This window comes from Echinops telfairi, unplaced genomic scaffold, assembly GCF_000313985.2.
Source record: "Echinops telfairi isolate 266 unplaced genomic scaffold, ASM31398v2 ScPeMD7_7469;HRSCAF=8507_0, whole genome shotgun sequence".
Classification (NCBI taxonomy): domain Eukaryota; kingdom Metazoa; phylum Chordata; class Mammalia; order Afrosoricida; family Tenrecidae; genus Echinops; species Echinops telfairi.
In genome coordinates this window covers 50,300,398-50,314,194 of record NW_022111372.1, presented here as the reverse complement: position 1 = coordinate 50,314,194, position 13,797 = coordinate 50,300,398, and the positions used below count along the sequence as shown (strand labels likewise).

The 13,797-nt window shown below is 43.0% G+C and overlaps 1 protein-coding gene across 5 annotated transcripts in view; it reads left to right on the top strand.

The window, feature by feature from the left end:
- The window catches only part of ZNF346 (zinc finger protein 346), a 50,175-nt gene that overhangs the window by 17,459 nt on the left and 18,919 nt on the right, over positions 1-13,797 (top strand). For 2 of the 5 annotated variants that reach the window (XM_004696814.2, XM_045284853.1), the window contains exons 2-5: positions 2,238-2,341; positions 2,886-2,978; positions 5,111-5,255; positions 8,820-9,005. The exons of 1 other annotated variant lie outside the window; for it this stretch is intronic. In XM_004696814.2, coding sequence (XP_004696871.1) covers positions 2,238-2,341; positions 2,886-2,978; positions 5,111-5,255; positions 8,820-9,005 — 528 coding nt within the window. Of the gene's footprint in view, positions 1-2,237; positions 2,342-2,885; positions 2,979-5,110; positions 5,256-8,771; positions 9,006-13,797 lie in introns of all 5 variants that reach the window. 2 more of the 5 variants (XM_030888815.2, XM_045284852.1) reach the window with 2 other exon arrangements.

The following is a 13,797-nucleotide window of genomic DNA, read 5'->3' as shown; positions in this document are numbered from 1 at the left end:
CTCTTTCTTTCCCCCTCTTATTTAGTTAGCTGCCATATGTATCCCTGGATTGGGTTTGGCCCCTGCCAAAGTTGCTGGACCTCACCCCAGGGATGTATTTATATAGAGCTTTTCCCCTATGCCCCATTTTTGTTGTTGTTGTTGAAGCTTACCTCAGTGGACTCACGTTGTACTTGTCCTTTCGTGCTTGACTTACTTCACTTAGCATGATTTTCTCCAGTTCTTCCCATGTGTGGCAATGTGCTTCATGCACATTGTATGTATGTACCAGTTTTTTGATCCATTCGTCTGTTGATGGAAATTGGGGTTGTTTCCAACTCCGTGCAATTGTGAACTGTGCCGCGATGAACATTGGAGCACAGATGTCTGGCTGTGGTTTGTTTCTTGCCTCTTCTGGGTATATGCCCAGTAGGGGGATTGCTGGGTCATATGGTAGCTCCATCTCCATCTGTTTTAGATATCGCCAAGTCTATTTCCAAGTGGCTGTACATACCTACAGGTCCACCAGTAGTGGACGAGCATTCCTATCTCCCCACAACCCCTCCAACACTTGTTAGTTTCTGATTTTTTTGAATTGAGCTATCTTTGAGGGTGTTAGGTGGTATCTTATACTTGTTTTAATTTGCATTTCTCTTATGGCTAATGATTGGGAACATTTTCTCATATGCTTATTGGCTATTCAGATTTCTGCTCCTCTGAAACTTCTGTTCAGATCCTTTGCCCACCTCCTTAGTGGGCAGTTAGTTTTTTTCTTATTGTAAGCTTGCAAAGTATTGTAGATTTTAGTAATAAGGCCCTTGTCTGATGTGTCATTGCTAAAGATGTTTTCCCAGTCTGTGGGCTATTATTACTCTCTTGGTGAATTATTTTGATGTACACAGGTGACTTATCTTCAGTATATCCCACTTTTCTATTTGTGACTGCTCTGTATTTGTATCCTTCCCTATTTCCAATAGCCTATGTATTCCCTGTACCAAAGTTCTCAGGTTTGTCCCAATTCCCTCATTAATAGCCCTAATAGTTTGGGGTTTTACCTCAAGGTCTGTGATCCACCTTGAGTTTATTCTTGTGCATGGAGTGAGATAAGGGTCTTGCTTCTTTTTCTGCAGGTAGATATCCATTTTTTCCAGCACCACTTATTTAAGAGGGCATCTGCTTCCCATTTGATGTTTTTTGGGCCCCTATCAAAAGTCAGTTGCCTGTACACTGATATTTTTATTCCTCTGATAATTCTATACAGCTCAGCTTCCTCTAACCTCATAAACTTCACATGGCGTTTATGTGCCAAGAATTCAGTAATGACTTGGCTGAATAATTCTGACTCAGAGTCATTTATGATGGGGCTGGCCAGGCATCTCTCTCCCCATCTCATCTCGGCTTTTCAAGTGGTCGTCATTCTTGGAATGGGCTTCCCTCAGCTTGAGAGCTCACGAAAGTCAAAATCGTTTACATGGCTTTAATAGCATATGGTTCTTCTAAATAAGTTCTGTCTCCTTGCATCTATAATCCTAGCTAGAGTGATGCATTCATTAAAGCATTCCACTTGGCGGTTTGAGCTGGCCAGCACTCAGGAAAGCTGTGACAGTCTGTTCCTGTGACAATTGGAAACCTGAGGCAGTTCACTCTGGCCTCTAAGATCTTTGTGAGTCAGAATCAACTCAGTGGTAGTAGGTTTGGTTTATTTTGTTTTTCAGTGTCTTTGTTGCTTGACAGTGATTTGGCAGAGTTTGTTTGCAAACACGTGGACCCAGTAAAGCTTCTGTCCTCTGCCATTGGATCTGTATATGAATAGGGCAGCACATGCAGAGTTTGGGCCATGTAAATCTGCCCTGGCTTTTACTTTCCCCTGGGTCTTTTTGCATCCATGTGTACAGCTTCATGATTGGCCAGGAGTGTGTGACTAGAAATTAGTGGTTTCTAAAAAAAAGAAAAGAAAAGAAAACAATTCTAGTCTACATTATTTCCATGAAAATACAGAATTTCCAAAGGCCACAGTTATTGAAAGTCCTGTGGAACACACTTCTGCACTGAAACACACAGGTAACCTTGAATCAGGGGCAGTAACTCTTCAACAATTGGTTTGGTTTTATTAGTGGTATGAGAAGAACATAACATGAACCATTAAGGCAGTAAGGGTAGGTGACTGAATTTACTGACACAATAGTGTGGCAATGGTTCTGTGCTGTGCTGTTAAGCAAGTGTTTATTAATTCAAATATTTTATTTTCCCCTGTGTAGTGGAGCACATGATCCAGAAGAACCAGTGTCTCTTCACCAACACCCAGTGTAAGATTTGCTGTGCCTTGCTCATTTCGGAGTCCCAGAAACTGGCCCATTACCAGGTAGGTATGCCTCCGGACTGCCAGAACTGCTCTGCTTCCCAGACCCCCAACTTCTCCCTCCCTGGCTTACACAGGGAAGGGTGAGCACTTCTTAGGCGCCCAGTCATTACCTCCATGCATGTTGGCTTGTGACTGGAAGGTTGATGTAACTTCTGTGAGACTCATCTCGCCCATCAAAATTAGAACCATTATACTCATAGCTTACCTTGTGGCTTGGGATAGTAGGAAATATGAACTTTGGCTTTAAATAGACTTGTGTGTATTCATCTTGGGCAAGAAACCCTGCACTATCTTCAGCCTCAGTTTTCTCATTTGTAAGATTCAGATGGTCATTTTTTTATAGATTTTTGATGGAGATTAGATTAGACAACATGTAAAGTGCCTGGCACAGAATAGGAACTCAGTTAATTAGGTGCCTTCCCCACCCTCTTCTCCTCAAAGTTGTTGTGCAGAGGAACCAGATGAAAATCTATTAAGTGTTTTGAGTGCCTTAGGTTTGAAATGGAATTTGGCTATCTTTGATCTTTTTCCTGGGTTCTTGCAGAGCAAAAAACATGCCAACAAAGTGAAGAGATACCTAGCAATCCATGGAATGGAGACATTAAAGGGGGAAACGAAGAAGCTAGACTCAGATCAGGTAATACAGCTGCCACATTGAGACCGCTTGCTTCCTGGTGAGGCCAGCAGGCAGGTCAATGTGGTGGAAAGAGCATGGCCTTTGGAGTCAGACCATCTTGGCCCTGCTGTGTGATGTGGACCTCAATTCTTCCTTCACAAAAAATGAGGAGGATAATACCTTTAAACTAAAATGAGGGAGGGTTTATAAAAAGCACGCAACATGGAGCCTACCCACATCTGGGGCTTTTTAAAGTTTGTGGCAATGTTTCATTATATGTTAGTTCAATTTTTCCATGAGCTTTTTGAAGCCCTCTTATAGTAGGGGCTTAGTAAATGGAGTCCAGTGGTTTGTTGAGCAGGACAAGAAGCTCCCCTTCACTGCTCCAAGAGACAAAGGGAAAGGAACCGAGGATGCTTCCTTTCATGAGATCCAAGGGGAAATGCCAGGTTTAGGACATGGGTGTTTTGAATAAATAAGTGCAAAGGACACCTTTCCAAAACACGTGCTCTGATTGAGATGGTTGTTGACTCAGAAATAGTATGAGGACATACTAAAATGATTCCCCAGCCCTCAAGGAGTACAATTATATTTATTCCTTGAGAGGCTATATAAAAATCATGGGACGAGAAGTTAGCAGAATAGGCCTTGCAACCTATCAATTAGGTGACTGCGTTACCTCCCTACAATGAAGCTGACAACCCTTATCCGCTGAAGGGTATTGAGTGGTAAACTTCCAGTTCTCAGTAGGTGTCAGCAAATAGGAGCTTACTTTCCCTTGGCTGCCTCCTGTACAGTGGCCACAGGTGTGGAGGGGCCTTGCGCTCCTCTTCTACAGGTTTTCTAGAGCCATCTTCTGGAGGTCCTGATGAGTAGACTTCAGGAAGATACGAGTCCCGTTTATCACTAGTCAGCTCAAGTGGTCAAGTGGTTCACCGGAGACCACGGGAGGGGATTTTTTAAAAGAACAAAGAAAATGTTCTAAAATTGATTGTGGTGATGATTGTACAGCTCTTAAAATGAGTGAACTACTGAATTATATTGTATGACTTGTGAATTATATGCCAGTAAAACTCTTAAAAAGGTCATGGAAAATGGAATATGTGATGATGGAATTTTTCCATGGATTTTTTTTTTAAGCCCTATATGTGGAAGGATTATGAAAAGTATAATCGTGTATATGTCAATATCACAGGGTTGTTAATATCAAACCTTCACTCTCCTAACTGATCTAGGTAAATGATTACCTTACAGCAGTGATTATTAATAGGGGATGATTTTTACCCTTAGAACACCTTTGGCAACATCTGGCAGCATATTTTTGGTTGTTACAAGTTTGAAGCTGTGTTACTGACATCTAGTGGACAGAGACCAGCAATGCTGCTAAATATCCTGCAATGTCCAAGACAGCCCACAACCAAGAAGTACTCAGCTCAAAATGTCAATAATGCCAAGATTAAGAAACCTTGTATTAGAGTGAATACCATCATCAGAGGCCAGACATTTCACAGAGTTTTAGAAGCCCTCCGTATGGGCTTGAAATACATTGTTTTCTAATCTATTAATTAACAAATAAACCGCAGTGTTCTGCTTACTCAACAAACCCTGAGGTAGAGTTTCCTATGTGCTAGGCTCAGACTGCTAGGGCTAGGAACTAGACAAGTCAAGCCAGTTTGGGCCCACACACGGCCTTTCGTTCACAGAAAAGCCTCATAAGGTATGACAATGGCAGTTATAGGGTGGTATGTGGTATGCTAGAGATCAATGTACAGTACTCTAGGGGTATGGAGGAGATGCAAGATATATTCTACCTGGAATCAAGCAGTTGATCGGTAATTTGCTTGCTGAATGATTTTCTTGACTGAAGCTCTCTAGAAAGAGGTGATATTTAAAACAGGGCCTTGACGGCTAAGCAGGCATGTACTAGGCAGCGAGGAAGGGAAAGCATTCTAGGCAGCAGGAGGTGTCAGAGAACAGAATGAGTGACAAGTAGAGCTTGGGGGAAGGTAGTTGAAGACTAATCCAGAAAAGTAGGTGGGGTCAGCTTTTAAAAGGGCCTTGGATGCCCATTATCCTGTGGGTAGTGGGGAACCATTGAGGATTTTCTGGCTGGGCAGTGGCATGATCAGACCTGTGTTCTCTCTCCCACCCAGAAGAGCAGCAGAAGCAAAGACAAGAACCAGTGCTGCCCCACCTGTAACATGACCTTTTCCTCCCCGGTCGTGGCCCAGTCGCACTACCTGGGGAAGACCCACGCAAAGAACTTAAAGCTGAAGCAGCAATCCACTAAGGTGGAAGGTACTGGTTTTCCTGAGTAGTGCTGTACGTGCCGGGTGCTCTCAGAAAGGTTCCTTGGGGCCACAGACTTGGAGAGGTTGAATTGCTTTCGAGAAACAATAAAAAATATCAAAGCTGACCCCGCTACATTGAAATGTAGCCTCAAAATTGTGCTCACCTCACCTCCCTTTCTTGGCTTACATCAATTTTCTTAGCCCCGAGCTTTTTTGTCCTAATAATTATAACCCAGGAGTGCGAAGACCTCCAGGCTGTGCACGGGGAGAGCGTTCAATTTTCTACCTTTCCCACTTAGATGTTTTTTTCCTCCCGGCAACCCCTTGCCCTTAGCACCATGTGTTCCCAGTTGAAAGCTAAATCCTTGTCTTTTTCAAGTGCTAAGGTTATGCTTGTTCACTTTTATCCTCAATAACCACCTGTTCTCCTCAAGACAAGAGACTTGCCTTTCAAAGCTAAATACTTAAGTGCTGCTACTCTTGCCCAGCAAGCAATGCGTGCAGCTGTGTGAATTCATTCTCAATGCAGCAACTGCTAACATAGTCCCTTTATCTTGTCACCATTGAGGCTCAGCGCTCACTTTCATCTCACTAACTCCTGACTTTCTGGGGGTTTGAACCTTTACCGACTGCAATTAGTGATTTGAAATTTCTGCAAATGTAAGTTCTTTGATCTCTATCTAATTTTTCATAATTATTGCTTCTCTCTTTGCTTTGGACCAAGACATATACTACTTCTTATTCTTTTCTTATAAATTGGCACTCCAAAGCATAAATGTTTTGAAAAACTTTTGAAGACAGGGTAAAAAATGACTCATAATTATACCACTACTCTTATCCAAATCTAGTTATGAGACAACAGAAATGGGCTTTGAAGTCAGAGAATCAGTTTTAAATGCTAGCACTGATATTTACCATCTTTGTAGCTTAACTTCTCTGTGTTTGAGTTTCTTCACCTATGAAATGTAGATACTATTCTTTACTTGATAGGTTTGAGACCAGATGTATATAAACTCCTAAAAAATGCTCAGTAAATGACAGCCACTATGATTATTATCACCGTCATTAATGTCAGTTAATGGAATCCTTCCCCTCCCCATTTTTCCACCCCACCCCCCATAAAATATGGTAGTAGTCAGACTTGCTTACCGTAAGTTATAATAGTGCTGCTTGCTTCTGTTAGCCATGATAGTTCAGAAAAGATTAAAGCATTAGGCCAAGGAAAGCTAGTTTAATAACTTACCCTTGCACAGATGAGAAAGGAATATGCCCCAGAATGCCCTGCTCATCGACTATGTGCAGTGCCAGACTCCAGACTCAGGTTGTTTGCTAGATTCACTTCTGCCCTCTGTCACACGCAGAAAAGTTTTTATGTAATGCACATACCCTTTTCTATTTATTTTTTTAATTTTCTAGTTTAAGCCCATTCCCATGTTACCATAGCAATTATGCCTATACGTCTGAAATTAGATATTATTTTTCTAATGTAAAAGTGATAAAAAGCATGTGGTAGAAAACATAATGTATGTAAATAGAAAGAAAAATCACCCATGATTTTATCATTATCATAGATAACCACTATTAACCTTTTGGAATACTATTTCTCCTTTAGTCTCTTGGGTGTGTGTGTGTGTTTGCTTATTTTATATATACTTAGATTAAATCTATATATTACATTTGAGCACAGACTACCTTAAATAACTTTATTGCTTTTCTAAAAATGGGTTCATTATGAATAACTCTACTTCAAATCATGCTAGAGATTCAAAGTAGAAAGTCACGTGTCACCCAGATCCTCCATAGGGAAACAGTTAATATTATGCTTGTGACTTTGAAATTACCAGTGTACACATCTCCCTTTTAACAATGGTATACTCTTATTGCACATATCATTTATATTGTTTTTATTTAATACAACATTTCCCATGTTAAACATTGTTTTCATAAACATCTGTAATGACCATAACTTCTTATTAGACTCATTAGACTGTAGTTAGCTGTTTTTCCGATGTTGACCATTTCCCCCACTTCTCTCTTTAGTGTTACAAATAACACGACACCGACTAGACACTATTTCCTAAGACTCCTACAGCTCTCATCTACATTGGACGCCTAGTAGCTCAGTCTTGTACCTCAGGTGCTTCTCTGCCGCGTCTTTCAAAGGGTTTAGTCGGGACTTTCACCGCATAAATCCTGCTGTTGCCCCCCTTTCCTGATACAAAAAGAAAAACTTCATTGGGAAACACTGGAAAATACAGAAAAACACTCCTTAACTGTCTACATTTGGTCTTTTTTTCCATGCATACATAACGTGTGGTTTTTGTTGTTACACAAAATGATGGCTGTAAGAAACATTGCTTTACAACCTCCTTTTTTTCACTCAATACATACTGGATATTTTCTAATATCAAATATTCTGCAGCATGCACATTACTTTGCAAATAATTTGCTGAAACAAATATCAGTGGCCAGGAAAATGGAGACACCCTATGCTGGAAGCTCATCGGGAAAAGAAAGTTCCTTCTGACTCACTGGGACTCTCCAGAGCCCCCCCTGCAGTGACACAGAGATGCGAGCGCATCTGAACAGACTGTGCTCGCTCCTGTTGGGGCGCTGCCGAGCCCTCCACCCCAGCTCCTGAGACTCGTGAGTCCACTGCAGTGTTCCCTTTGTCCAGGCGCAGCCTCAGCAAGTGAGTTGCCCCACAGGAGGCACACACACGTGCCCCCACCAGGCTGTCATTAGCCAGGCTCCTTGACCGGAGCCAAGGATGTTTTCTGAAGGTGGCAGCAGGGGCTGGAGCTTCCCAGGTCTCCCTGCCATACTCTGGCACAGCAAAGACCGCATACACCTTGGGTCACTCATTAGCGAGTCATTTTAGGCAAGTCACTTCCTGTTGAGGTTTTCTCTAGTGTGGCAAAATGATACCAAACTCAAGGTGGTGATGAGGGCCAAGGGAGAGATACGGGTTTGGAGCATATAAGTAAATGTTAATGTCACCCTGCGCTCTCCCTCCCTTAACCTGGAAGGTGGTGTGCACACACAGCTGTCCTTAGTGCAGAGGCCTTCTCTAAATGACTGGCCTCCAAGGCCCCAGCTCTCTACATGTTTGCATTATCTCTCTGTCACTAGCATACTTTGAGGATAAGAATAAAACAGCCAAATTTTTCCACTTTCTGTCAAGTTCCAGGGATTGTGAGAGACAGCAAGGCTGCAAGTAGATAAATCCCCACTCTGTTGTGCATTGGCAGCTTGATGGCAGATGTTCAGTCTCCTCAGGCTATGAGACAGTCAGGACTTGGGCCTACAGTAGGTAAAGCTGCTGACCAGAATAGCTGGGCTTTGGGGTCCCCCATATCTTCCCAGTTTCCCCACTTAGAGGAGGCGTTCATTGTGTGATTCACACAGACAACATCTGCAAGCGTGACTAACTAATGGCACCAGCCTTCATTTCCATTCAGCATATTCGAAAACCAGACACCTTCAGGGTTTTTCATTGTTTCTGTCTGAACTCTCACCACAGCTCTTTTGAAATGCCTTACAAACCCTTTTCTTGTGGCCTTCACCTTAGCCTTGCACCAGAACAGAGACATGATCGATCCAGACAAGTTCTGCAGCCTCTGCCATGCGACTTTCAACGATCCTGTCATGGCTCAACAACATTATGTGGGCAAGAAACACAGGAAACAAGAGACCAAGCTCAAACTCATGGCACACTATGGGCGGCTCGCAGACCCAGCTGTCACTGACTCATCAGGTGAGAGGGCCCCACTTAGCCCCAAAGCAGACACCTAGGGTGGTTGGAGCAGGGGTTGGCTCCCTGACCAACTAAGGCTGTGCTTTCCTCCTTAAATCTTCCAAAGCAGGCTTCTCATACACGGGTGCCTATAGGAGCTAGATAGGAAAGCTCAATGAGAGCGCCAGGAAGGGGTGTGGCCCACCAGAGCATGTGTGACCCATCTAGTTGACTCTCGCTAGTGTTCTCTTATCTTTCAGTTCTTCGAGAGAATCTGGAAAGTGATTTGTATAAGCTCTGATTTTTAAATGTGTGACTAATTTTAAGAAATGTTTAATCCTATGTGAACCAAGCTCTTTTATAAGCCAGATATGGGGTAGAAGCCACCACCAATTTACAACCTCTGCTTAAGCTCTCTATGTGGCATCTGCATTCCTGGGAGAAGGCCTCAGCCACTCTGCCAGAAGAAAATTTAGAGTGCTTTCAGAGTACCTTCTCCCCCGACAGGAGGCCTGCCGTCTCCCTCGCCCAGGGAGTAGGCAGGATGCTAGTTAACATCACAGTAATAAGACTTCTCAAAAAGTTAACCCTTCTAATCACAGCAGCTGCTGGTGGTCTATATAATATATGGAAGAGAGGGAGCATTATAATTTGCTGTTACAATTAATACTGAGTACCTACTCTGTTCCCTCACTAGGGATACAGTAGTGACCAAGACTTTCTCATGGAGCCCATGTGAATATTGGTGTGGGTTCTCAGTGGCCCCTGGGCTATGGAGTTGAGCGCCCCATCACCCCCAGCATGTTAGGTGTGAACAGTATTATGTCACGACACTGCTGCCCAGTCATCGTGCACTTCCCACAGCCGTGGAGAGGATGAGTGCTCAGAAGCTATAGATAGTCACACAAAACATGGAGGGACAGCAGGAGGCAAGGCTTCTCAACTCCTCGGACAACACAGGCATCCCTGGGCTATGCTGACACAGATGTGGCAGATGGGAAGCCGTGCTAGGAAGCAAGTGTCGAAGCCAGCAGGCTGGATCCCTCTAGTGTGTTTAGGACTGTTCCCCTAATGTCACTAAAGGACCCCGCTTTATAATCTTCCCAAAGGGAAGGTGTGGCTGATGCTCATGCTCCCATGTAGTTAAAGTTGCTCAACTGCTAACTGGAAAGTCAGTGGTTCAAACCCATCAGCCATTACATGGGAGAAAGAAAGGACTGTCTTGTTTCTGTAAAGATACACAGCCTTGGAAACCTTGCAAGGTGGTTCCACTCTGTCCTGAAGGGTCGCTATGTGTTAGAAGCAACTCGACAGCAGTGCATTCTCATGCTGAGGAATGTGGAAACTTCGGAGCCAATTTCCTCAGAAACTGCTCTATGATAGTCGTCTACTCTGCCCAGCGATGGATAGAACAACACTGCATTCTAACGGGCGATCAGGGTTCCCTGGCAGCTGATTCTTTTCCCGACAGCTTCCTCCCCTCCTTTACTGGAACCAGCCTAGTCATTCCTTCTTTATCTCTTGTCCATTGGCATGTCTTAGTCATCGAGAATGTTTTGGCTGCTTATCTTAACTTGGATCCATTCTGTTCTTTTATCTGAAGCCAAAGTTTCCTTCCTGTATCCTCCTACCACCTCCATTTGTCTGAAGCTAAATTATCCACATGTAATCCCAGGATTTAGCCTTCAGCCTTTTTTCTTGCTCAAGGCTGCTGACTGCTTTTTAGATCAGCCAGAATTTTTCACAAAAACCCAAGCAAAGAGGCAGTAGAATCACGTCCCCCATGATAGTAATATATACATTCTAATTTAATTCCCACACCATTCCTTTAAGTAGGTATGATTATCCCATTTCACAACAAAAAGTTGAGCCTCAAAGTCATTGGAAGTCATTCTGCTTTGAGCATGATGTTAGTGATAGCAACATCTGGGTCTCTACTAAGTCTCTTTTCTCCTTCTTAGAAGTTCTGAGAGTTCATGGCAGAAGGCTTTCTCAGAACAGCAGCAAGTACAGCCAGCAGAGGCATTAAGCCCACTCTGACTCCTTCTTAGAGTATTAACGAGGATGAATAAGCAGTGTTAGCAGACAAGGATAGTGCCTTAGGAGTGAAGGACTTAGGTTTGTTGTGGTCGTTTCTGTGAGCTAACTGCATTCGAAGCCTATTTCTTCATTGAGTTGATACACTTAAGTGCAGTGGTTTGGGCCCTAGGCTAGGTGCTCTCACATACTGCCTCATTTTATCTTCCCAACAACTCTGTGATACAGTTTGATTACACCCATTTTACAGAGGAGAATATTAGGATCAGAAAAATGAAATGAATTTTCCCAGGGTTCCACACTCGGGAGGAACAGAGCTAAAACCACCCTTGTAAACCCAGGTTGATTTCTATGTTGGGACCAGAGAATAATTCCCACAGGGCTCATGACAAATATGGATCTCTTAAAATGTAGGAGGGAGAGGCAGAATATCCCAATCAGATCAAACAAATCTTGGAATTTGTGTTAAATGCCAGACCTCACATAGTTTCTCACCGATTTATCCAAAAAGATGAGTACTATACTCTGCATTATCATTTGGACAGTGTTTCAGACTGGATTCTCTAAAATCACAATACCATAAGCATGTGTATGTGTATAAATGAAGGTTTGCGTACACACACACACACACACAAAGAGGGCTTCAAAAAGTTCAGAGGGTTCTATTTTTCACAAGCTCTTAGAAGCTCCCTCAGTGTGTATTTTTTTAATTTATATATATCTACTAATGAATAGAGAGGTTTGTTTTAAGAAAACAACTCATCAGTTATGAAAGCTAGCAAGTCCAAAACCCTTGGGTCATGTGTAGACTGGAGGCTTCTCCTGACTCACCTGTTTGCAAAGGCAAATGAACCCAGTTGTGCAGGCCAGGTGGCAGGCTGCTGGTTCATGTCCCATGTACCAGAGGTCAGAGGATGGCAAGTCAAACACGGGCCTGAGAGAGGGCAAGCTTTGCAAGAACATAAAGTTTTGCTACTAGAGTTTTAGTTCATATAGGCATGGGTTCATGCTAAACAAAGCTGATAAACCAGTTTTGTTTAGAATGAACATGCATCTGCAGTCAGTGGATGACTGAAGACAAGTTCTTAGTAACATACTTGTCTTAGTCTTGTTAGGGTGCCTTCCACCAAAAGGTCCAATCAAAACAGTGGCTTCCGAAGGGATCTGTTGAATTAGTCCAAGACCGAGAGGCCAGCTAAAAAGGTTATGGTAGCAAAAAGGTAATCTTGGTTTTCACAAAGGACACAGGATAGTCATGGTGGCTTATTAGAAAAAAGTTTTAAGAGAATTGAAAACGTAAATGATGAGAAAATGATCAGGAAAATTGCACTGAGAGTTTTTTTCTTCTTCATGACTGTGCACCTACTCATTCTTCAAGGTTAGCAGGGGCTGTCCTGTAAAAATTTAATTGGGAAACTCTACTCCATCTATCAACTGCCCTTCAGACTTCCTTTTCTCCTCAAAGCTTAAAGAACATTTAAGAGCAATACAATTTGAGTCCCGTAGCATGCCCAAACTGCTGTTTGGATGTGGCACGCACTGCAGAGCATAGAACTGCCAGGGGAGGGCTAGAGAGGGAGCACTGTTTTCAGAAATGTGTAGGCTTAGATGGAGGATATGTCAGAAAACAGTAGCTTCACATTTTGTATAAGAAAAGTTTGTATGATTTTGTAGCAGTACTTTTTAACTTGCCCTCATTTGCAATAAGGCTCTTCCTCAAGGAGATCTGGCTCTTTCATTCAAGGGGTTGTAGGTCTATAAGTTAGCTCAAATGTAGGAATTGAAGAGCTGTGACTGTTCTGGTGGTTCAAGTTGGACGGCATTCACTTGCCCCAGAACTCCTAACACGTGTATAAATCAAGTAAGTAGATGTTCCATCTGTTTCACTCCTAGGGGCACCATAAGTCTGTATAAGTAAGACGATTCTGATTATGGCTGTGACTGCTGGCCATTGTGGTAATCAAACCCACCTTGTCTTGGTCAATTAAATGTGACTCTACCACCACGGGGTCCAGTCAGCCCCATTGTACTTTTGTCTTATTCATTTGGGTAGTTCCCATTGTCAACTATAACCCAAAAAACACAGGCTCACTGTCATCGAGTCAGTGCTCATAGCAACCCTATAGGACAGGGTACAACTAACTGCCCCTGTGAAGTTCCCAGGCTGTGACTGTTTAGGGGAGTAGAAAGCCCAGTCCTGCTCCCAAGGAATGATTGGTGGTGTGGAACTGTGAACCTTGAGGATCACAGCCCAATACATAGCCAGTGCGCCACCAGTGCTCCTATTATCAAATTTAACTTACATAAAATAGCCATCACAGCATTCTTCAAGGATTCTAAGGCTTCCTACACAAATTTGCACCCCCTGTTGTGGTAAAAGGCACCCTGTTGTGGGTGTGTCTGTGGGTCCAATATGATAAATCCACTCTCGTGTGCTCAGGAACCTTTGGATAGCTTCTGCAGTATACCAAGGCAGGTCTGACATTTCACCTTGACGGTCTCAGAAACCTGCAGGGGAAGTTATACCCTGTCCTATAGTGTCTCTGTGTGTCACCATCGACTGGATAGCAGTGAGTGAATTCACTTAATTCATACTTTTTAGTAAGCCAGCCAAATAAACCATGAACTCCTTTTCTAACCTCTGGAGCTGTTATTGAATGAAGAATCTGTGCATAGTTCCTAGTTTATGTATGAGCCCATACATTGAACTCAAGACTAATCTAACGTTACTCCATGCACCCTTAATAAGCATTCCCGAGGACCTAATGTCGGGGGT